At 43.8% G+C, this 24,826-nt stretch overlaps 1 protein-coding gene across 1 annotated transcript in view; it reads left to right on the forward strand.

Moving 5' to 3' along the window:
• LOC118241509 (uncharacterized) overlaps positions 1–24,826 on the forward strand; it is a 69,388-nt gene that overhangs the window by 35,535 nt on the left and 9,027 nt on the right. Inside the window, exons 8-52 of the mRNA XM_081719382.1 lie at positions 472–516; positions 2,158–2,277; positions 4,957–4,995; positions 5,101–5,154; positions 5,253–5,306; positions 7,671–7,778; positions 7,936–7,989; positions 8,081–8,134; positions 8,384–8,428; positions 8,644–8,697; positions 8,847–8,891; positions 9,133–9,186; positions 9,315–9,359; positions 9,464–9,517; positions 10,565–10,609; positions 10,902–10,955; positions 12,492–12,536; positions 12,864–12,917; positions 13,071–13,178; positions 13,382–13,435; positions 13,766–13,819; positions 14,030–14,074; positions 14,183–14,236; positions 14,836–14,880; positions 15,438–15,491; positions 16,400–16,453; positions 16,669–16,722; positions 19,279–19,332; positions 19,512–19,565; positions 19,765–19,809; positions 21,639–21,683; positions 21,764–21,871; positions 22,034–22,087; positions 22,184–22,237; positions 22,458–22,511; positions 22,650–22,757; positions 22,854–22,907; positions 23,041–23,148; positions 23,337–23,390; positions 23,518–23,571; positions 23,665–23,718; positions 23,903–23,956; positions 24,055–24,162; positions 24,274–24,327; positions 24,535–24,588. Of these exons, the coding sequence (XP_081575508.1) occupies positions 472–516; positions 2,158–2,277; positions 4,957–4,995; positions 5,101–5,154; positions 5,253–5,306; positions 7,671–7,778; positions 7,936–7,989; positions 8,081–8,134; positions 8,384–8,428; positions 8,644–8,697; positions 8,847–8,891; positions 9,133–9,186; positions 9,315–9,359; positions 9,464–9,517; positions 10,565–10,609; positions 10,902–10,955; positions 12,492–12,536; positions 12,864–12,917; positions 13,071–13,178; positions 13,382–13,435; positions 13,766–13,819; positions 14,030–14,074; positions 14,183–14,236; positions 14,836–14,880; positions 15,438–15,491; positions 16,400–16,453; positions 16,669–16,722; positions 19,279–19,332; positions 19,512–19,565; positions 19,765–19,809; positions 21,639–21,683; positions 21,764–21,871; positions 22,034–22,087; positions 22,184–22,237; positions 22,458–22,511; positions 22,650–22,757; positions 22,854–22,907; positions 23,041–23,148; positions 23,337–23,390; positions 23,518–23,571; positions 23,665–23,718; positions 23,903–23,956; positions 24,055–24,162; positions 24,274–24,327; positions 24,535–24,588 (2,715 nt within the window). The remainder of the gene's footprint in view (positions 1–471; positions 517–2,157; positions 2,278–4,956; positions 4,996–5,100; positions 5,155–5,252; positions 5,307–7,670; positions 7,779–7,935; positions 7,990–8,080; positions 8,135–8,383; positions 8,429–8,643; positions 8,698–8,846; positions 8,892–9,132; positions 9,187–9,314; positions 9,360–9,463; positions 9,518–10,564; positions 10,610–10,901; positions 10,956–12,491; positions 12,537–12,863; positions 12,918–13,070; positions 13,179–13,381; positions 13,436–13,765; positions 13,820–14,029; positions 14,075–14,182; positions 14,237–14,835; positions 14,881–15,437; positions 15,492–16,399; positions 16,454–16,668; positions 16,723–19,278; positions 19,333–19,511; positions 19,566–19,764; positions 19,810–21,638; positions 21,684–21,763; positions 21,872–22,033; positions 22,088–22,183; positions 22,238–22,457; positions 22,512–22,649; positions 22,758–22,853; positions 22,908–23,040; positions 23,149–23,336; positions 23,391–23,517; positions 23,572–23,664; positions 23,719–23,902; positions 23,957–24,054; positions 24,163–24,273; positions 24,328–24,534; positions 24,589–24,826) is intronic.

The following is a 24,826-nucleotide window of genomic DNA, read 5'->3' on the forward strand; positions in this document are numbered from 1 at the left end:
GTGCTTACAGATGTGATTATGCACTGCTATCCAGAAAGAGAGGGAAAACGAGAGACAGACAGAGAGAGAGAGAGAGAGAGAGAGAGAGAGAGAGAGAGAGAAGAGAGAGAGAGAGAGAGAGAGAGAGAGAGAGAGAGAGAGAGAGAGAGAGAGAGAGAGAGAGAGAGAGAGAGAGAGCTTTAGTATTTTTACCTCTGAGGTGAAGCATGTCATGAAGTCTGCCATCTGCCCCTGCCTCAAAAGGTGACAAAAAAATGTATGGCTGGTTTGGACATTTTTGTGAATTTCAAAGGGAAAATTTGCAACTTAATTTGTAACTTTAAAAATGTAAGGCAACCAAAATGTTTACTTTTTACATTTAAACAAGAGGTCATTGTTTACAGTGTAACTATAAGTTTAATTGCAAATGTTTTCAATAATAATAATAATCATAGACTAGCTTGAATACTGTAGTTTTCTTGCTCACACTAGGGTTGTCCTGGCAATGAGGGCTTTCAAGGGCTCAAAGGTGACAAGGTGAGCAACAAACATCTTGTGCTAAATGTTTAATTATTAAAAGGTGAACAGGGCCAGTCACAGTCAGCATCGACTCTCTGATCTACCAGTCTCTGTGCAGTCACAGTCAGCATCGACTCTCTGATCTGCCAGTCTCTGTGCAGTCACAGTCAGCATCGACTCTCTGATCTGCCAGTCTCTGTGCAGTCACAGTCAGCATCGACTCTCTGATCTGCCAGTCTCTGTGCAGTCACAGTCAGCATCGACTCTCTGATCTGCCAGTCTCTGTGCAGTCACAGTCAGCATCGACTCTCTGATCTGCCAGTCTCTGTGCAGTCACAGTCAGCATCGACTCTCTGATCTGCCAGTCTCTGTGCAGTCACAGTCAGCATCGATTCTCTGATCTGCCAGTCTCTGTGCAGTCACAGTCAGCATCGACTCTCTGATCTGCCAGTCTCTGTGCAGTCACAGTCAGCATCGACTCTCTGATCTGCCAGTCTCTGTGCAGTCACAGTCAGCATCGATTCTCTGATCTGCCAGTCTCTGTGCAGTCACAGTCAGCATCGACTCTCTGATCTGCCAGTCTCTGTGCAGTCACAGTCAGCATCGACTCTCTGATCTGCCAGTCTCTGTGCAGTCACAGTCAGCATCGACTCTCTGATCTGCCAGTCTCTGTGCAGTCACAGTCAGCATCGACTCTCTGATCTGCCAGTCTCTGTGCAGTCACAGTCAGCATCGACTCTCTGATCTGCCAGTCTCTGTGCAGTCACAGTCAGCATCGACTCTCTGATCTGCCAGTCTCTGTGCAGTCACAGTCAGCATCGACTCTCTGATCTGCCAGTCTCTGTGCAGTCACAGTCAGCATCGACTCTCTGATCTACCAGTCTCTGTGCAGTCACAGTCAGCATCGATTCTCTGATCTGCCAGTCTCTGTGCAGTCACAGTCAGCATCGACTCTCTGATCTGCCAGTCTCTGTGCAGTCACAGTCAGCATCGACTCTCTGATCTGCCAGTCTCTGTGCTGTCACTTTGAGATAGAGGCCTAAAGACGCTTTACTGCAGGAGATCATTCCTGCATTATTCACAGTTTCATTGAATTTGCATGAACAATTCATGCAAAAGGAATGTGAAACTACTGCAAGGCTAGATTACTTAGAAAGTATTAGGGCTACTTTACCCATTCTATGGGCAAATATCCGTAATATTGTATTCCTATTGTCTAGTCATTACATCTGAATATTTGTGTTTGGGACTAATTTTGTTAACGTAATTGTGACGGTCGAGGGTTAAGCAGGATGCGGGGTTTTATTTACACATGAAACATACACGTATTAACACAGACTACTTGGATCAAACACTGACAACTTTGACGATACGACACGAGACTTGAATACACGCATGACAATTACACACAACAGGGATCAGGTGAACGACGCAAGGGGCCGTGTCAATACAGACGTGCACACACACGTGCACACACACACGTACACACACACACACACAGACGTGCGCACACACACACAGACTTGAGTGGGGAGGGGCTATACCGTGACAGTAATTCTTGCTACTTAATCGGGTATCATTTGTTTATAATTGTTATGACTAATTTACATAGTTCTAAAAAGGTTATTTTAATATTCATCACTATTGTGATGCTCCTAGGGCGGTGTGGGTCCAGAGGGCCACCCTGGTCACAGAGGAGACCAAGGACCCCCAGGACCACCAGGTCTGCCAACCCTTTATCTATGGAGGAACACGGTTGAAGACTGGGCCGTCTTTCGGGTGAGTTTCATCTTCCATGCTCACTGTTTCTCATCAGGTGTGTGTGTCTGTCTCTCCCCTGTACCGTTCTCCCGAGCTGACCTGGACCTTGGCCCCCGGTCCCCTGCCATTGGCTCATACTCCCTGAACCTTGGCCGCGGTCCCCTGCCATTGGCTCTTACTCCCTGGACCTTGGCCCCGGTCCCCTGCCATTGGCTCTTACTCCCTGGACCTTGGCCCCGGTCCCCTGCCATTGGCTCATACTCCCTGGACCTTGGCCGCGGTCCCCTGCCATTGGCTCATACTCCCTGGACCTTGGCCGCGGTCCCCTGCCATTGGCTCTTACTCCCTGGACCTTGGCCGCGGTCCCCTGCCATTGGCTCTTACTCCCTGGACCTTGGCCCCGGTCCCCTGCCATTGGCTCTTACTCCCTGGACCTTGGCCGCGGTCCCCTGCCATTGGCTCTTACTCCCTGGACCTTGGCCCCGGTCCCCTGCCATTGGCTCTTACTCCCTGGACCTTGGCCCCGGTCCCCTGCCATTGGCTCTTACTCCCTGGACCTTGGCCCCGGTCCCCTGCCATTGGCTCTTACTCCCTGGACCTTGGCCGCGGTCCCCTGCCATTGGCTCTTACTCCCTGGACCTTGGCCGCGGTCCCCTGCCATTGGCTCTTACTCCCTGGACCTTGGCCCCGGTCCCCTGCCATTGGCTCTTACTCCCTGGACCTTGGCCGCGGTCCCCTGCCATTGGCTCTTACTCCCTGGACCTTGGCCCCGGTCCCCTGCCATTGGCTCTTACTCCCTGGACCTTGGCCCCGGTCCCCTGCCATTGGCTCTTACTCCCTGGACCTTGGCCCCGGTCCCCTGCCATTGGCTCTTACTCCCTGGACCTTGGCCCCGGTCCCCTGCCATTGGCTCTTACTCCCTGGACCTTGGCCCCGGTCCCCTGCCATTGGCTCTTACTCCCTGGACCTTGGCCCCGGTCCCCTGCCATTGGCTCTTACTCCCTGGACCTTGGCCCCGGTCCCCTGCCATTGGCTCTTACTCCCTGGACCTTGGCCCCGGTCCCCTGCCATTGGCTCTTACTCCCTGGACCTTGGCCCCGGTCCCCTGCCATTGGCTCTTACTCCCTGGACCTTGGCCCCGGTCCCCTGCCATTGGCTCTTACTCCCTGGACCTTGGCCCCGGTCCTCTGCCATTGGCTCTTACTCCCTGGACCTTGGCCCCGGTCCCCTGCCATTGGCTCTTACTCCCTGGACCTTGGCCCCGGTCCCCTGCCATTGGCTCTTACTCCCTGGACCTTGGCCCCGGTCCCCTGCCATTGGCTCTTACTCCCTGGACCTTGGCCGCGGTCCCCTGCCATTGGCTCTTACTCCCTGGACCTTGGCCCCGGTCCCCTGCCATTGGCTCTTACTCCCTGGACCTTGGCCCCGGTCCCCTGCCATTGGCTCTTACTCCCTGGACCTTGGCCGCGGTCCCCTGCCAATGGCTCTTACTCCCTGGACCTTGGCCCCGGTCCCCTGCCATTGGCTCTTACTCCCTGGACCTTGGCCCCGGTCCCCTGCCATTGGCTCTTACTCCCTGGACCTTGGCCCCGGTCCCCTGCCATTGGCTCTTACTCCCTGGACCTTGGCCCCGGTCCCCTGCCATTGGCTCTTACTCCCTGGACCTTGGCCGCGGTCCCCTGCCATTGGCTCTTACTCCCTGGACCTTGGCTCCTGGCCCCTGCCATTGGTTCTTACTCCCTGGACCTTGGCTCCTGGCCCCTGCCATTGGCTCTTACTCCCTGGACCTTGGCCCCGGTCCCCTGCCATTGGCTCTTACTCCCTGGACCTTGGCCCCGGTCCCCTGCCATTGGCTCTTACTCCCTGGACCTTGGCCCCAGTCCCCTGCCATTGGCTCTTACTCCCTGGACCTTGGCCCCGGTCCCCTGCCATTGGCTCTTACTCCCTGGACCTTGGCCGCGGTCCCCTGCCATTGGCTCTTACTCCCTGGACCTTGGCCGCGGTCCCCTGCCATTGGCTCTTACTCCCTGGACCTTGGCTCCTGGCCCCCAGGTCCCACAGCCACCCTTTTCCTCTTCATTTATCCCTCCCTCTATCTCTCTTGGCATTTTCATGTAGCCACCACAGTTGCACAGCTGTGACTGTGGTGTGACTGTGGTGTGACTGTGGTGTGACTGTGGTGTGACTGGTGCAACTTCAGTGCGTTCATGGTGCACCTGGCTTATGGATTTTGTGCTCTCTCTCCCTTTATCGCTCTCTCTCTGTGTCTCATTCTCTCTCTCTCTCTCTCTCTCATTTCCACTCTCTCTCTTTCCCCCCCATAATGGCCTCATTAATCAGCTTTGCCCCTGCAAGCCTCGCGCTCTGCACGATGGAGTCTCTCCCTGCTGATACTGGGGCACTCAAGCAGCCTAGAAACAGTGTCTGGCTCCCACATTTATGTAGGGGTATGTGCTGGATGCGCAGAACATGGCTTTTATGAACTGTGAGACGCAGTGGGCTTTTGAGATTTATGTTTGCAAGCTGTCCAGAGGAGAGTAAGTGAACAAGGACACAGAGCTCAACCGGGATGATACAGTTACAGTCCAGTTCAAAGATGGCAAAGCAAAGATGGAAAAGCAGTTTTTGAAGGTTTCAATGATAATGAGCCACAGCTTCCTCTCTCTCTCTCTCTCTCTCCCCCCGCCTCTTTTTCAGCAAACCTCATTCTTCCAGCTGCTGTATGCTGGTTGGCCTGTAAGTATGCAACACAGTGCATGGGTTTTGTGGGCGCACAGACGATTGCCAGGTCTTGGGGCGCATACTCGCTCTGACTCTGATCTGTTCTTTGTGACCCTGTAGAGAGAGCAGGGTCCCCCAGGGCCAGAGGGGGAGATTGGCAGACCAGGCCTACAGGTGAGATCACATCCTGTCATCTAAGGGTTAAGAACAGCAGTCATCTAATACCTGGACTGCCAAGCTTAGTACATGACTCCAACTCTTTTGTCGCTCAGGGACCACCAGGTGATCCTGGAGAACAGGGACAGCCAGGGCACATGGGAGACATGGTAATCCCCTGGGACATATACTCATGTTCTGTAATTTACAGTTTACATCAAAAGTGTCACAGACAGATGTGATTTAAAGAAAAGCTGCTCCCTAGACTACCACTGCTCTCTGAAGGAAAGGGAGTCTCTCCTAATAGTGTCAGGGCTCTCATCTTCTATACTTCCAGATCAGATAAGACTTTCATAGTCATATGATAATACCACACTGAGGAGAGAAATTATTGTATTTGGTAATAGAATACATTTCCTTTGTAATTTTGCCACACTTTCAATCACAGGCACAAACAATTTTCTTTGTAATATGAGGTATATTTCTAACATATGCACATATATGTAATTTGTCTGTGTTTTGTTGTGTGGTTGAAGGCAAAGGTACTAAACATGCATTCCATTCTATAATGCTTATATTTAACCACAGACGCATGAGCTGCACTGTTTGAAATTTTCATTATGGGTTTGGGTAGGGCCCATCTTAATGAAATCTGAAACTACAATAACAGAAAGAAGCTGTTGAAGCTTGAATATAGTGTATGCAACTCTGCTGTCTTTTCTCTTTTGTCTATGTATGTTACATGAAACACTGGAAAGCTGTTTGTAGTCATACATTATTTTGTAGCATGTGGATGTGTGTGCGTGCCTGTGGGTGTTGTTTTGTGGCTATGATGTCTGTGTAGTTCTGTTTTCACTGTCAGGCTGAGATGCAAGGCCCATATACTGCTGGATCTGAGTTTTAGGCAGACTCGGTATTCTCCCTACTGTTATCTGTATGATTAAATGCAGCGGTTCAGTATTGCTCATGGGTAATTACAGTGGCCTTACATGGATACACTCGAGCATGTGTGTGTGTGTGGTGGGGGGGTGTTTCGGTTGGTGTAAGCAGGATTCAATTGAGTGCGCCATCCTAATTTTTTAGTCTGGCCAGTTTTAATATAGATCTAACATTTTGAAGGATTACAATAGACACATACATGCACAGATATACACTATATGCACAAAAGTATTGTGACACCTGAACCTTAGACCTATAGGAGCTTTTATGATGTCCCATTCTAACTCCATAGTCGTTAGAATGGAGTTGGTCCTCCTTTGCAGCTATAACCACTTCCACTCTTCTGGGAAGTATTTCTACAAGATTTTGGAATCTGTGTGTCTTTGGGAATTTTTGCCCATTCATCCAGAAGAGCATTTGTGAGGCCAGACACTGATGTTGGACAAGCGCCTGGCTCACAGTTTCAATTCTAGTTCATCCCACAGGTGTTTGATGGGGTTGAGGTCAGGGCTCTGTGCCTGCCAGTCAAGTTCTTCCACACCAAACTCACCCAACCATGCCTTTATGGACATTGCTTTATGCAGTATGGCACAGTCATGCTGGAACACAAAAGAGCATTCCCAACACCGTTCCTACAAAGTTGGGAGCATACACTGGTCCAAAATGTCTTGGTATGCTGAAGCATTATGATTTCACTGGAACTAAGAGGCTTAGGCAAACTCATGAAAACCAACTCCATAGCATTATCCCTCCTCCACCAAACTTTACAGCTGGTGCAATCCAGTCAGGCAGGAAACATTCTCCTGGCATTCGCCAAACCCAGACTAGACTCGTCCATCAGACTGACAGATAGAGAAGTGTGTGATTCATCACGTCATAGAATGCATTTCCACTGCTCCAGAGTCCAATGGCGGTGTGCTTTACACCACTCAATTCAACGCGCCACATGGTGCTTGGTGATGTGAGCTGCATGCAGCTGCTCGGCCATGGATATCCAGGCCATGAAGCTCCCACCACAAAGTTTTTATGCTGATGTTAATGCAAAAGGAGTTTTGGAACTTCGCAGTTATTGAGTCCGGGGAGTGTCGGCGACTTTTACGCACTATGCACCTCAGCACTCGGCGAGCCCGCTCTGTAACTTTACATGGTCTGCCACATCGTGGCTCAGTTGCTGTGGTTCCTAAATGCTTCCACATTTCAGTATTACCACTCACATACCTAGGAGGGAAGAAATGTCTTGAACTTAGATGTTTGTTTCCATGTTTTCTTTCTTTCTCTTTTCTGGTCGAAACCCTTGCTAGTTTTGTTTAATCAATTCTAATTTATTCTGGGAGTGCTTTTCCAATTAATTGGGATATAATGGATTATATAAAGACTATTAATCATGTTACAACAGCCTTAGTTCTGTGGTTCCTAAAGGAACGACGATGCTACATGTGAGAAGCTTCCAACACTCATTGCATATGGGAAGCAACCAGCTACCAGGCATCTGTCATTTGAGCCATTTTATTTTACATGGCAGATGGGACTGGGGAGTGCTATTATGAAATCCTCAGTGCTCTGGATAAATTGTTCCTCATATGTTGCATATTTAGGGTGATCCAGGTCTACAGGGAGTGCCTGGCAAGGCAGGGCATCCTGGGAAAGATGGAGAAGCAGGTCTGAATGGATTGCAGGGGCCTCCTGGGATACCTGGACCACAGGTAGAGGAAGATCCTCAGCCAGGTTAAGCTGCAATGTAGAATACATTATACTGTGATCCGATTAAGAGTGACAGTGCAGTCTTGTAGCTGTAAGCTTAGGACTTATATTACTTCATCTCCTACCCTCTCATGTGACTCATATGGTTGTGACCTCCAGGGTCCACCTGGCTATAAAGGAGAAACTGGCTCACCTGGAGAAAAGGGAGATGAGGTAAGAGGAGGCTAAAGGAAAGCTGAGTGATTCATAAGGGTTTACACAATGTCCATTACCTATAAAGAAAGGTATGCTGTTCTCTCTTTAGGGTGTGATTGGTGCAGATGGTCCCAGTGGTGACATGGGGCAGCACGGGGAGAAAGTAAGATCTAATCTTTTAAAACTAGGCTTGCAAACATTACCATTGAGCCATCATTTTTTTACAGCTCCATGCCATGTATTCCTTTATATTAAACGAAGATCACTAGCACCATAGTTTGCATTTATGATTGCTATTGTTTGAAATTCTTGCCATCTAGTGGTTGGCTACAGAACTGCTATATATTACTGCATGATGCTTTTTTTCCCCCTTTTTTAAATTGATGGGATATTATGCCATTTGCCTGGAAAGGGCTCTAAAGGACTCCCTGGGCAACCTGGTCCTGTTGGACCTCAAGTAGGTCTCTTACACTGTGCACTCACTAGTGCTGCTGCTGTTGTTGTTGTTACTGCTGTTATAACTAAATAAATAATACCAGCTCTAAAAGACTGTAATGACTAGTGATGATAAAGATTTGTCCTTGTTTGTACACTAAACTGTTTTGCTTTGATGGAATCAGCGGTAGATAAGATTTGTCCTGAAATGACTGACAATTATGTTCATAACTTCAGGGGCCCCAAGGCATCAGGGGTTTGGAAGGAACAGAAGGACTCCCAGGGGAAGATGTGAGCGAAGCCAAAATGTCTCAATATGGCACAAATACAGTTCAATTCAAAACACAGAACAGCTAAACGTAACGAATGTGGTGCACCTTACGTATTGTCTACGTTCTTTCATTTGCTGGATAGATGTAATGATTTTGTCTGTTATACAGGGGGATGATGGAGCAGCTGGTGCACCGGGGCCACCAGGTGCTCCAGTAAGTCATCTCATCGATATATTAACGAGACATTTTTTTCCACACAGTGATTCAAACTGTGTCCAGTGCTCTAGATGGTTGTAAACCTAGACCAGATAATGAAAATGTGCAGTGACTACTGTTAAAGTTCTTTCGTACATGTATTTATTAGACTACACAGTAAATGTATGTCGTTCAAGAGGGTTGTGTTAGTTGACTTATTCGCTGATGGCTAATTCTATCATTTGAAATGTGTACTTAGGGACCCCCTGGTGTCACTGGTTTGGTCGGAGCTCAGGGGGTAAATGGCTCCCAGGTGAGTCTACATGTGCTCCTATTTAAATCATAATTTTTCTACTATCTTCCAGTGCTGCAGCCTATCATTCACAGAGCAGTCTATGTAAAACAGTCTCTGTATAGTCGGTTCTCTGCTTCACTTCACAGGGAGAGCCTGGGCCGCCAGGAAGAGCCGGTACCCCGGGGCCCCAGGTGTGTTGATGCTATCAGAAAGATCTTTGTCTTTGTAGTTTTTAAAGGTGGAAAAAAGAAGTGTTTGATGACTGAAATCCACATCATCTCTTTGTCATCACCAGGGCCCTCAGGGATTGGAGGGGCAAATCGGGCCCCCAGGGCGACAGGGTCCACAGGTGATGCACTGTTACTGTTACACTTCTAAGCCACAGTTAAGGGATTAAAGTCAATGCTGATATGTGAAGGCAGAGTATTGCACTGTCAACAGACAAATCTCCAAAGCCTGCTGTGCTCACAGGTCCATTCAGTTCAGGTCAGGTTTATTTTTATAGCAATTCTCAAGATAGATAAAGTAGTTTTACGAAGGCTCGAGGTGGTCAATACAGACAGCTGGAAGAGCAAAGCATAGATAAGTGAACACCCAGGAATCAGTTTCTGACAGTTGGTGCTAGGAATGGATTACTGTACCCTAACTTCTTATAATAAATAATCCTTTTTAGAATTTTTTAAATATTATGAATTAGACACGATGCATTAAATTTGACTTCAGTTCCAATCCGCTTGAGTCTTCAAAAGGCACACTGATACACTGCATTTTCACAGAGGAACAGACTGCAGTGTATAAGCTTAAAAAATACAATTTAATATGCTTTAAAAATGCTTTAACAGTTACAGCTTTTTTCCATGCTTATGGAATTTACTAGAATAATGACATTTGCATTTGCAAAACCTTTTTTTTTTTATATTAGAAGACCAGATTCCAGTTCAGTGATGAAACAGACTCGGTTCTACATTAAATCCAGATGTATGAAATATACAGATGGTCGTACAGGCGTTGTGTTGGGCCACAGATAGAATTGGGGCCACAGGTTCATCAGAGAGGAACTTATTTCTGAATTTATTTAGAATTCAGAGACAGAAATCCTGCAGAGTCTGGAATAGAACTGGCAACAAGACTGGCAATGAGGTATGCATTAGTAAATGACATAAGAAGAAAGGAAACAGGTAGTTTAGAAAAGAAGCTCCGCTTTCTTGATGATAATTGTGTTATCATAAAATCAGAACATTGCTCATCCCCATGAGCAGCAAGTGTTGTACAGTGATTACAGCAGGAGCTTAATAGATACCACAGAGGAAATCAAGAGGCTGAGCTTGAAACGTCCTCAAGGTGCCCACGGCTCCGGTGGATCAGAATCTGTGTGTGCGTGTGTGTGTGTGTCCAGGGTCGGTCAGGAAAAGCAGGCAGAGCTGGAACAAAAGGCGATCCTGTAAGCATATTTCACCCTTCTCTAAGAAATAAGATCCTTTTCTACACTGTGAAGACGCTTAAGATGGATAAACGTTGTTCATGAATAACCTTTACGCCTCAGAATAAAATAACAAATTTAATAGGAATTCTCACTGCTCTTTTAATTTTTAATAAGTCCCCGGCATCTCATTTGAACCCCATTGATCTCACCTGTGCCTCATTTATAATGTGATTCACTAAATTGGTTACACCTAGGAGAAGCTGAAGTATTTCCCTGACTTACTTTTCCTCTGTGGCTCTGTGTCTCTTAGGGACCGGTAGGGCCCACAGGCCTCCGCGGAGAGCCAGGCTTTGAGGGCCTTATGGTAAGACCTTCAATATGTCTACATAACCCACTCTCATGTTTTTCAGACACACATTCCAAAGCCAAAGCCTTATTCAAAACATCTTTACATGTTTGTGACATTACAATTTTCCAATTTAAAGTTTCATGTGGCTTTTCCTTTCGTGTTGGAAGTCACCAGGCAATATGTTGATGCCATATTTAACCCTATAATAAGATGGATTTCACAGTTGTAGACACTGTTTGATGTCGCAGTATAGCAGTGCCTGATGTTTTATACTCTGTCTGAGCTTCAGGTGGCATATTCATAGAATAAACATCCCCAAGAGTTGTGCCAGCAGATGGCCATATGGTCGTGTCTAAAGCCTATCCAGTGACATTGTAAAATATGAGATGAAAACTGTCCCATGTGGTTTACATCAAGCATTGTTCGAGCTTTCATCCGAGGCTGGTGTCACTGACATGATGCTGCATTCGAGTGCGGAGCCATCTGTGATGATATGGCTCTTTCCTGCCAGTGTCGTTTTTAGGTCTGCACGGAGCTCTGCTATCACCTTGTTCTGATAGCTCTTTTGAAGGCTTACACCTTACACTTCTCATACAAAACAAAAACCTCTTGTTTTGTGCCATCAGAGAATGGGTCTAACACTGTCTAAATAAACATTGCTGAGGCCCCCGGTGGGAGCAGCTTGTTTTACTTGAAAAATTATATCATGTGTTAGTAATTGTTGTTGTGTTACTGTAGCTGCCAAGTCCCAGAAAAAATATTACTGTCACTGTTAAATTGTCACTCTTTAATTGTACAAATTTTCTAGTCTTTTATATTTGAACTTGCCCTTGGGAAACTGCAGCTTTAAATGCTGCCCAACAGATTATGCTTTGATCACAAATGCACAATGTGTATTATTTTCAGAACCATTGTAGGAACATACCTGGGCTTTTCCATGCTAATTTGCTAATTCCACATAATAAGCATCTGTTTCAACTGTAAACAGAAGGACGGCTTCATTCACAAGCTCCAAAGAGAAAACTGCGCTGATTAGATTTATGATGCGGTGTAGGATATAGGAGCGGACCTTCCAGCCCATTGCCTTACAAGCCTTCTGTGGTTTGAGTATACAGTGCCGGTCTCACGGTGCATATCTAGTTTAGTCTTGGGGTGGCTGAAGTGTCTCTGCTCTCCCAGTCCAGCGAGATGTGATCCATCTGTCAAATCTGCCACTGCATTTGCCATAATCAGTTTGGAGACGACTGTATTAATAATTACTGGTCAGATGAAAACATGACCACAGTGAAGTCAAGTGCTGTATTCAGTCTGACTGAAGCCTTACTGGCATATAGTGTTTCAAATCTCTGGGGAAAGGCTTTAAAATGTACCTGGAAACCAGTTACTGCAGCTCCCTTTACTTATACAGGTGGAACGTTTGTGCTTTCATACTTTCTTTCTTCCAGAGAATCATCCACACATACCCACTTCTCTTGTACCATGTCATAGACGAGGTCTTGCACTTGATCAGGTGACCCAATCTCATGTTCACATTTTTAATTATTGTTTCAGGGTACATTAGGAGTACAAGGACCAAAGGGGTTTGTGGGTGAGAGGGTAAGTGTTTAAGTACTTAATTCATACTAGGTGGGACAATGCTATGTTGTACTATGTGCAACATTTCAGTGTGTATTCCTCCAGTTTTGGACTGCTTTTTTTTTTAATTTAAATAGTTAGACCATATCTTTGGTGCTTCATTTCTTCTGTTATGTGCGATTAGTATTTCTGACATCCGTAATGGCAGGTTAGTGAACGTGAATGCTTACACATGCTGTATTTTTTTCCCTGCTGTCAGAAAGTCTGTATTTCTGTTCTTGCCTTGTTTACTAAATGACAGACTATTTGGTTCCTTACAAATGTTTGATGTGTGGACTGTTTCACAAGGGGAAGAGAGGGCCTTATGGTGACAAGGGGCAAGCAGGGCCGAAGGGTGACAGAGTAAGTGTTACTTTTAAGAACCTGCAGCAAGCCTGCAATCTGCTCACCTCCATCTCCATCTTCGGCCCTTATGATGTAGAGAGCAGATGGGTTTGTGTTCTGGAGTAATGTGATAACAAAGAGTTTCTGATTTTCTCTTCGTCTACAACACAGGGTGCTACAGGGGCCCCAGGGATGCAGGGTCCTCAAGGAGAGCAGGGGCCCACAGGTTTTCCTGGTTTCACCGGGGTCAAAGGTCAGCCTGGCCTCAGGGGGATCCAGGTACATGCCATAGAATAGTCTGACATAAAAGTAAGAGCGAAATGCTATTTGCTATGTTTGAATGGCTTTGACAGTACTGCATAATTGTCTCACCAGCCAATTCATTTATCCAAATTAAATCACATTAATGTATTATATTGGCTTTGAGTGCATGTTCTATCTCTCTCTCTCTCTCTCTCTGTCTCTCTCTCTCTCTCTCTCAGGGAGAAGATGGAGAGGCAGGTGGACAGGGCCGAACAGGAAACGAGGGGTCAAAGGTCAGACGAGTACAGCGCTACCATTATTGGCGTGTTAACTTAAACATCTCCTCTCCTTAATTGCATCTTGGTAGGATTTTGAATGGAAATATGCAAACATGACCGGCCTTCTTGTCTTGACCCATCCAAGCATACAAACAAACAAACGAACGAATGAATGAATAAAAGACATTAAGGTTCTAATACATCTTACTCTGTACTATCTAACTCTGTAGTCTCTTGCTCTGTGCATCTTATTCTGTACTATCAAACTATTTTTTAAAAATATTTTTGTTAAAAAAGTATCAATGTGAAAGTCCATTCTAAATGTTTACCATAACTTTGCTAAAGGGGAACAAGGGCCCAGATGGTCATCAGGGGAAACCAGGACCCAGAGGACCGAAGGTAGGACAGATCTACGACTACAGCTAATCCTGTTTTTCTAACAATACTGCGACATTTAAATGCAATAATGCAATAGTTGTAGAAATATTCAATCAGTTTAATATTTAATTTCAGTATTTATTATATTTAATTTCAGTTTATGTTTGACAGATACATAGTATGATGCAGCATTCCGACTGACCAAACTGTGGATATCTGTCTCTACTTTAGGGGCGTACAGGACAAAGAGGTCATGCTGGTATGCCCGGACCACCGGTAAGAATCTGAAACAAGCAGAGAATCAGTTTTCAGCACCCAAACTTTGGGGGCACCTCAAAGTACGGAAATATGATATGTCCAACTCCTTTTCCCTTGACATTTCAGGGAGTACCAGGCCCTCCAGGAGCAATGGGACCTGAAGGAAAGCCTGGTACACAGGTTCCCGTTCTATATTCTAATACCATGATCACTGCCTGCCCAACTTTTTAAATGAACAGTAGATGGAATGGACAGGGGACTGGGTATGTGTTGACCCCTGAAATCACAGTTACTGCTTTTGTGTAATAAAACATTTTTCTCATTCTTGTAGCTCAATTAAAAAAAAACAGACAATGCCGTCAAATCTGTAACTTTCTAGCAAAATAAGACAGTATATAAAGATAACCTTTCTTCAAACTTCAGACATGGACACAGAATTATGATACCGACTGAAAAATTTGGATTTCTCCATTTGTTTCTATGAGCTATGAGTGAGAAATAACTATAATGTAACACACTTTATAATGTCCCTGGCTATAACTGTGACTTCAGATGATTAAGGATATAAGGAAGTGTTAACCATTACCTTCCCTTTCTCGTAGTGATCCAACAGCATTAGCTGTGCTAAGCTACATGCTAGAACTTTGCCTACAGGGCGCATAACCTTGTAATGGCACGAAGAGGCCCAGTCCACTGCATCAATGCTTTGAAGCTACAATATCCTGCTTGATTTAAGGCAGTGCAGATGTATGTTCTTATGGATTTCTCCTGTGTTCCAGGGTCCCCAAGGTGCTATGGGTAGCGCAGCAGAGAAAGGGCTAATGGTGAATAAAATGCCGTCAAAACAGATCTGCCTTCAAAAGAAATCATTACAACCATCAACCATTCAATTCAGCCACAGCATCAGCCACAGATCCCAGCAGTTTTTTTACTGCTTTTCCTTAATGAACATATCAATCATTAATCATCAAGCTATCCCTTAAGCTCCGTACATGCAACACGTGATAAAATAGGTTCTATCCTAATAGGATTCTTGAGTCTGAGCCATTGATACAAAGTAAATAAAACCAAGTGGCAGTGTTTGATAGTGGATAATATATGATTTGAATGATTTAGTAAAAGGTTTCCAAAGAGCCAGCTATTTTAAGAATTTTCTGACCTTAAATGTACTCCTACATATGCTAGGGGCTTGAGATGCCTCATAGCAACATGAGGTACAGGAAATGTAATCCTCACTGTCAGCAACAATGACACACACATTTGCATGCGTGCATGCATGCAGATGTGCACACATTACAAAAAAAAATCACACATACATAAGCACACACAAATCTTGGTAATGATCTTTAACTCTTGTGTGTGACTTCTTATTGTTCATCAGGGCTTTCCAGGCATACCTGGAGTGATTGGTCTGGATGGACCACCAGGACCTTCTGTGAGCTATCTTTCCTAATGTTTATTTAGATTTTGGGGGTGGGATTATTTGGGGTGTGGGGACTTTTGGCAGTATTACTAGATTTTGGATAAGTTAATAATGAACAATAATGAGAGCTAAAATGCACAAGCAATGAAATGACACCCATGCAAATTGCTTGCAAGCAGTTTACTAGCAATGAACAGGTGGTGCCCATTTACATTATATATCATTTACTTTTTGGCTAGCATATTTAGGACTTATGTGAACGTGTTTAGTCATGGACAACTAAATCCAGAGTTAATTAGTTTTTAGGGAATGCAAGGTCAATTTGAGGTTCAGAAAATACATGTTTGTGCTGATGCACATGATGATTGATTTATTGCATCACTGAAATCATTTGATAATATGATCAGCAGAAGGACAATATGGAGGCTGTAATATATCCTTTGTTCTGAGGTTGTGAAAGGTTTGGGGAACAATCATGGAATTGAAATTAGCCATAAAACCTTAATCATGCATGTTAGAGTACAGAGATGCTAAGATCCTGACATGCCATCCATTCATCAGTGAGCTAACTGAGAATTAGCGTGTTACATTTCAATCTGTCTTAAACATTTTTATAGAATGGTAAGCCATTCCTGTCTACATACATTTAAACAGATATAGTGGTAATCTGTCAGCATTTTTCAGTTATAATTTTGTTGTGTCCCTTGCCCATATGTCACAGGAATGCCCCCAAACTGCATATAAATAGAAACCAAAACTGTTAGGCTGTTAATGTTTTTGTCTAAGTTATACACCCATCTTTCGGAAGTTTTCACTGTATTTAACTGTAATTGGAATCAGATAGAAAAACTCGCATAGACTTTAGGGATATCTCTTGATTTATGAACTTTTCGTGTAGCTAATGAGTTTTCTTGTGATAGGGTTCACCTGGACGAGAGGGAGAAAGGGGAAGTCCAGGGCCTCTAGGCATGAGGGTGACTGATTTTGTGCTTTTTTGCTTATCTTTAGACATTTTGTGCACTTGACTAGATATTTACCTGTGTGTGTGTGTGTGTGTGTGTGTGTGTGTGTGTGTGTGTGTGTGTGTGTGTGAGTGTGAGTGTGTGGGGGTGTGTGTGGGGGTGTGTGGGTGTGTGTGTGTGTGTGTGTGTGTGTGTGTGTGTGTGTGTGTTTGTTTTGGTTCTCTCAGGGTTTCCCTGGGAAGCCAGGAACAATGGGCCCTCAGGGTGCTGTTGGCATGTATGTAAGTGCTACTTCTGCAGGGATCTATGGGAAAAGGGGATTTGGTTGGCAAGAGGGATGCTCATTTACCAGCAGTTTATTATGCATGTGAGACCAAGCAATATGTAACACTACACAATTTTAAATGATTTTCTGTCTTGTATACAGATTTTTAAATTGTTTTATGCATTGCCCAAGGAAATTTAATTATTCTCTGCCTGGATTGGAGATTTAAGAAAGCTGCAATAACACCAATCCATGTACAAAAGCCACACATCACATGGTTTTTTGTTTTCGATACATTTTAACCAAACATATTCAATATTCAATCTCACAATTACCAAATAGTATGTAGGCAAGGTAATTTTTTAAACAATTGTGTAAGGGTTTGGCTCAGGGTTGGGAAACCTGCTAGAACACCTTCAGACAAACATAGAGGCTGGCACGTGGTGGCTCCAGAGTAACTGAGAAATTAGCCATGCCTGTTCTCCTGTCTACTTAAGAGCAGTTCACAAGCTCTCTGGTACTCAGTCTTCGTTGAATGTTCTGTCAGATGACAGACTCTCAGGACTCTCTTGGGTCTTTATATTTTCTCTCACCCCTTCAGATTCTCTACAGCTTCCAGTAGAATTTTTCCCTGTCAAGTTCCCTCAACCCCTTGCCAGGCTTCACATTCACTAGCAATTTCTCTGGCTTTCCCTTCTTTCTTTCTTTAGCCTTCCACCTGCTGCAGTGGGAAATCTTTGAGCAGTTTTAGTTTTCCTTTTGCACTCCCTTTTCGTTAACCATGCTTCCCCCGGACAGCCTTGGTTGTTTCCGTTGAACTCTCTCATGCTGCATTAGTAACCCCAATAGCATTGGCTCAAACCTTGCCTTGGGCCTTTTGGCTTACTCATTGGGGAAGTTCCATAACTAGTTACCCAACCCCTGATAGTGGTAGCTCCCCACTGAGCCTGCTGTTTTGCATATGAATCTTTGGTTTGGTTTTTCAAGCTCCCTAGCTGCTTGGCACTTATCATCTTATGCAGCTCATTCAGTTCATACAGGTGCCCTGTATACATGGTCAGGGTTGTGAATCCAGCTCGTGGTGAGACACCCTGTAATAAATTGCCTCCAATATTCTGTGAGTCACCCTGTGGCATGCTGATCATATGTAATTTAACGTTTATACAGGCTGGTGAGCAATCCAATTCCACAGACTGGGCAGTAAAAAAAAAAAAAAAAAAGGCAGTGAGTTTGGTTGGAGAATAGCCTGTGGCTATGTGGGTAGCCACTTGTCAATTAAATGAACCTTTTGGGTCAGCTCAAAGAATCACAATACGGCACATTTTTATTTACCCTTTAATTTAACCAGGCAAGTCATTAAAATGCATTCTTATTTACAATAGCAGCCTGGCAAGCAGCAAAAGCCACTTGAGAGGTACATACATAAGCACACACTCAAAGAATTACCCAACAAAGAAAACCAGATGAAACTGACTAAACAAGGCTTAAAGAAGAAAAAAATGAAAAACAAACAAAAGAAAAGGACAAGTGACACAATATAATAATGCAAGAAATATAATGATATGGAATCTATAAACATGTGTAAGGGTGTGTAAGGAGGACCATTTGTACCAATAAGTACAGAGAGCAGTGATGTGTTTTTAAAAGGAACATTTGACACAAATGAAAAGAAAGTATTGTTTTGCCCTGACTGATTCCAGTAGACCCATCATGCACACACAACTTTTCAGGGTCATATGACTTAGCATATGATGCTCATATTAAAATGAATAAACAAATAATGTGTAATCATAGAGATACACATTCAGTGGCTAATTTATTATGAACACCTGCTTGTTAAGGCAAATAGCCTGCTCCTTGGCATATAATTATAGCTCAGTATGTTTAGCATGTAGACATCGCCAAGTGGTTTATTTGGTATTGGACCAAATATCTGTAATGTTAAGACATCTGACCCAAGCAGCTTTGACTACAGTGAGATTGTTGGTGCTAGATCCCAGATGTTCCTTGGATTTTCACACACTATAGCCTGTAGAGTTTAAGGTGAAGAACATGATAAACAAGCGTAGAACCACAGTAGGTACATGATCACCAAAGCTGGATGACTGAAGCTGGAAAAATGCCGGATTAATCTGTTTCTTCAGTTGAATACACATTAGGATCAGAATTTCGTGTAAACAGCATGAATCTATGTATCCATACTGCCAGTGGTGTATAGTTCTGTAAGATCTTTTGGCTTGCTTTGGGCCTCTTTGTCCAAATAGCTCATTTAGCATAATGCTCTATCTAAGCATCATTGTTGATCATGAGAAGGCCATGCCTCTTTAGCCACAGTCTGTCTCTTTACAAATTAATACATCCAGCAGTGCAATGTGCCAAAGCTCACATTATCTCAAGCTACTACCATTAACCTATAGTGCTTGCTCCAGGTTCTGCACAGTGTAGGTTCTGTTGTGCCTAATTCTGCCAAGTAAACTGGCCACTGAGTGCAGTTACTAGACTGTTTTTGCTTATATCAACTTAAATCTCAAAGCTGCTAATTGGTTTACACTTTTTCTGCCTGCCTATGAAGGGCTTCTCTGGAACCACAGGCATGCGAGGAAGACAAGGTCACATGGGAGAATGGGTGAATACACATAGCGTGCAGAATATTCACTTTAACATCATCTTTATGGCTTGTGTTATAACATGTGCTTAAACCAGCTCTATGGTTACCAATCTTTGAAAGATTTATATTCAGAATAAAAGATGTCTATCAATTGATAAATGATGATGTTTATCAACTAAACCATGTATTTCTCATAGGGGGAGCCTGGTGTGAAAGGACTCACAGGACACAGTGGAAAACCTGGACTTCCAGTAATTGTGTATCATTTTTACTGAGAATGTGTTATACAAACTCGGAACTAATCATTATTCTTAAGACATAATCTGTTTAACTGAACCATGTGGAACATACGGTAGACTGTAAGGTGTTATATCTTCTCAACATCTGTGGACAAAATGTACATGTATGAACATGTATGAACCATTTTGTTTCTGTGATCTTTGTTTCCAGGGCAACCCTGGTCCAGCTGGTGAAAGAGGCCCTCCAGGACACCAGGTGGGAGAGTTTGGAAACTGTTTTGTACTCCTGTAGCTCACCTTTGAGAGGTAGAACATGCTGATGGTGATACCAAGGTCATAGATTCAGTTCCGAGTGAGCTTATATACTGCGATACGGATAAATATGTACAGTTATGTGCAAAATAATAGCAGTGTGTTTAAAACAACTGAGAAAAGCTCAATCCTCATAATAGCATTTATTTCCATATACACAAAGGCACTGGGAGCACTGCACATTCAAGTCCAAATGAAAACATGAACAAAAAAATCAATGGGCTGTTCAAAAAAATAGCAGTGTCTTCATTTTCATGTACAAACTCAAATATTTACAGTATAAACTGAAAGTTGTTTACAGATTTAGCTTTTTTGTTGATCACTGAACTAATATTTAGTTGTATAACCTTTATTTCTGATAACTGCTTTACATCTGTGTGGCATGGAGTCGAACTAACATCTGACACCTGTGAACAGATATTCTGACTGGACTACATTCCACAGTTCTTCTGTGTTCTTGGGTTTTGCATCAAAAACAGCATTTTTGATGTCACTCCACAAATTTTCAATCGGATTGAGGTCTGGGGATCTTAAGGTCTGGCCACGTAATAACATCAATCTTGTTGGTCTGGAACCAGGATGTTGCCCACTTGCTGGTGTGTTTGGGGTCGTTGTCCTGCTGAAACACTCATTTCAAGGGCATTTCTTCTTCAGCATAAGGCAACATGACCTCTTCCAGTATTTTGATATATTCAAACTGGTCCATGGTACCTGGTATGCAAAAAATGGGTCTGACTCCAAAGGATGAGAAATATCCCTAAACCATTATGCTTGCACCTCAATGTTTTACAGTCTTGACAGTGTACTTTAGCTTGAATTCAGTGTTTATGGGTCATCTCACAAACTGGCCTTTAGACCCAATAAGAACAATCTTGCTCTAAGCTGTCCGTAGAATGTTGCACCATTTCTCTTTAGGCCAGTCAATGTGTTCTTTGGCAAACTGTAACCTTTTCAACACATCTTTTTTTCAGCAATGGTACTTTATGAGGGTTTCTTGCAAATAGTTTGGCTTCATGTAGGCGTCTTCTGATTGTTGCAGTACTCACAGGTAACTGAAGATCATTGGATGCTTCTTTGCATTCTTGTTATTCTATGATCTACGCGGATGGTATTATTTATTTTCCTACTACGTGTTTCGGGTTTTGTTTGCCGTTTTAAAGCATTTGAGATCATTTTAGCTGAGCAGCCAATCAACTTCTTGATCAAAGTTCTTTCTCCTTCGATACAATGTCTGGAACGACCCATTTTACTCACTGAGCAAGGGCTAAAACCAGCAGGTACAACATTTGCTGCCCTCCTTCTTTAAATAAGGGCCATAATTGACACCTGTTTCTTCATAGAATGAATTACCTCAATAATTGAACTCCACACTGCTATTAATTTGAACACGCCCCTTTCATTAAATGAAAACCCAATTAGCAGCGTGAATGTCATGACTTGATTCTGTTAGTTGCCCATTACTCGGCCACACCTAGTCATGAATTTTTTCCCATGTTGTATTAGCTTTTCTGCCAAAATCAGTAATTAAATACATTAGTGATGTTAGACTGCTATTATTTTGCACATAACTGTAAGTCTCTCTGGATAAGAGCATCTGCCAAATGCCATAAATCTAAAATATAAATTTAATGTTTGAATAATAAAATAAGAACCTCTGACATGACTGTTTGTTCACTGTGGTTTGATTTCCCATAATGTAGATGGGCGAATGAAAACACTAGCATCTCTTCTTTCATCCTCTTCATGTTCTATGTGCATGTCTTATCTCCTCAGGGCAGACGAGGAGATCCTGGACCTCAAGGAATGGATGGAGTACCTGTAAGTTTTAGTTAGACTGGACCTTAACTGTTATTTCAATTTTACCTGTCTGCTAGGAAATGTCACTCTTTCTGATGTAGGGCCATCCAGGGCTTCAGGGAATGAATGGGCCTATTGGAAGACCAGGACCTCATGGCAGTAAAGGAAGTTCAGGAGGTCCAGGCCCAAATGGGCCTCCAGGTATTCCAGTAAGTCCTGTGCTCATGTAAAGATTGTAAATTTTGAGATGCAGTGGAGAACATCTTTATTAAATTTCTGCCATGCTCGATTAAGATGGGACACTAAACTCTCTTTTAGTGCTAATGTTCTTACAGTGTGTAGGCAAAAACTGGCTCATTATTTCTCCCCAGGGCCCTGAGGGTGTAAATGGATTACCAGGACCAGTTGGGGAGAGAGGAGAGAAGGTCAGAGAGAGCTAAGAGCTTACAGCCTGTGTCTTGTGAGGTATATTCTGCTTGAAATATCTACATGAAACCGTGTGTGTGTGTGTTAACTCACAGGGAATGCCGGGTGCTCCTGGTGATTTCGGGCCTGCAGGATTGGAAGGTCAACAGGTCAGATCCTTTCTAGAAAGTTTAGAGTCTGCATTGGGGTGGCTGTAGTGCACCTTTGGCCAGACTCCAGCTGGGTTTCCAACCATCCATTGCTCCAATGAGCCAATGGAAAACATCAAGCAGGGAAAGTGTTTACTGAAGTGAATATACAGTAATGTGGAAATTGTCTCATTTCAAGAATATACGACGTCTCAGTGTTCTCTGGATCTGCGTTTCTCAGGGTCCACCAGGAATAGTGGGGCCAGGCGGGCTATCAGGGAGGAAAGGAGATCAGGTCAGGTGATAGATATTGCCTGGCAAAATGTGTTCTTTATATATTTTACATATATGAAGCTATAATCATGATTGCACCACAGAAGTGCTGGACAGTGAGGTTCCTCATTGCTTCTATGTGTCCATGGATGATTTGTAGGGCGAAAGAGGTTCATGTGGTAACATGGGCCCTCAGGGCCAGAAAGGAGATGTTGGTCCACAAGGTTTAAAAGGGCTGCAGGGTTCACCTGGGCCAGCGGGCAAAGAGGTTGGGCTTTTCATCAGTTAACAACTACACACCTTCTCATAGTAAATCTGCACCTGCTTTGGCAAATACAACAACTGTTTCCAATTTTCTGTCAAGGGAGCTGTTGGTCAGTTTGGAATAGCTGGTGATCCTGGACCTAAAGGAGAAAAGGTGAACCATTTAACCCATTTTTAAAGACAAACGCATAGTTTTTAAAAACAAAATCATGCACCATACTCTATAATATACATATATCTTATTAATCAATTTATCAAATATTGGTGTTGGTGGTGTTCTTTTTTAGGGTGATACAGGCCCTCTAGGATTCTCTGCTTTAGAGGGGCCCTGGGGTGCCCCAGGGGATAAAGGAGAGCGTGGACCCAAAGGAGACAAGGGCAACCTCGGTCATCTTGTGAGACCAAAACAGTTCATAGCGTTTTACTCAGCAATTCCCCTTTTTAGTTGTATTCATGTATTCATCTGTGACACTGTCCCATCCAGAAAAGGCCTCTTTCATATTGTAAATAGTTTTCTTTTTCTATCACAGAACTGTGGTATTGTATGTTCTTGTTGAGATACTTTTGTCTGCCTTGTGTTCAGGGTGAGCCAGGTTTTATGGGTGCCATAGGACCTACTGGGTTAAAAGGACTACAAGTGAGTAGAATTTCTGAATTCTGCACCAATTAGAATTTTGCATTTAAACTTAACAATCAGTATGATTAACCAGCAATTTTGATTACGTGGTTGATAATTGCAGCTGACCCTCTTTCATTTTACCAAGGGTGGGATGGGACCAACAGGGCTAGTAGGGGCCAGTGGACTTCCAGGGGAGAAGGTATTGAAATGGGTTGACATTTATGTAGCTTCTTAGCCCGGGTTTGTGTATTTCTAGCATGTAATGTAAATGTATTCACCTTCCTTCACACAGGGGGAGACTGGGCCTTCCGGCACGCCTGGCATAACAGGAAATATTGGACTTCGGGTATTAAAACTGCAGTAGATATTAGGAATATAAAAAAAAATGAAAGATGTATGATCTTCTTCCTTTAAAATCTAAACAAATAGAATATTTTTATTTGTGTCTTCGGGAATTATTTCCCAGTAATGTATTCAGAATCTTATAGATTAGCTTAGTTATCTTGGATATCTTTCTGTGTTTACACCAGGGAGCAAAGGGCATAACGGGAGTGAGAGGAGACCCAGGGAAGCCGGGACCACATGTCAGCACCTCATGCCCGGTCACTGCTTGTATAACGTTTCCGTCTTACCAGAACACTTTCATTTTAATACTCTTATTATGTAATTGTTTTGGACGCAGGGCAGTGCACGGTCTGTGGGTCCTAAAGGCAACACAGGCCCTAAAGGCTTTTTGGGCCCAGTTGGAGAGAATGGAGATCCAGGAAAACAAGGAGAAACAGGAGAACAAGTAAGAAATCCCCATTAGGCACTGTCATTGCTATTTATTATTAAGACTCTAAAAATCCCACTTTATAAATGGTGTCTCATGCAGTGTTAATAATTAGATCTAAACATGTAGGGGGCTGACGGCCTACCAGGGATTCAAAGACCCCCTGCACTCCCTGGTCCAGAGGTACAGCCCATTTAATTTTGCATTTGTTTCTGTCAATCCCTGAGGGACATGCTTAAACTGTTTGATAGTCACAGAATCACTTCAGGGTTTTTGTTTGTTTGCTTGTTTGCTCAATGTATTTGTGCACTCATAGATCACAATAATATAGCAGGTTTTTTTGTGAGACTTTTCAAATTATTTATCTTATTACCACTCCTGTCTCCCCAGGGGCACCCAGGAGAATCAGGAGCTCAGGGGCCACCAGGACAACCAGGACCTCAGGTCAGTGCACAAAGGTTTATTTAACATTCATAACCAGAGCAACATTCAAAACCTGCATACTGTAGAGGGCACTGAGTACAAAAAGATATTTGATTGAGTAGCTTTACAGTCAGCATGTACAGCAAAAGCAGTCACATGTTAAACTTCCAAAACAACTTGCTGGCAAGCTAAAGATCAGACAGTAAGTGCATTAATGTAAGATGACAACCTGAATTACTAATGCCCCAGATCCAAGCCT

The sequence above is a fragment of the Electrophorus electricus genome, chromosome 8, assembly GCF_041902795.1.
Source record: "Electrophorus electricus isolate QZ-2024a chromosome 8, ASM4190279v1, whole genome shotgun sequence".
Taxonomy (NCBI): domain Eukaryota; kingdom Metazoa; phylum Chordata; class Actinopteri; order Gymnotiformes; family Gymnotidae; genus Electrophorus; species Electrophorus electricus.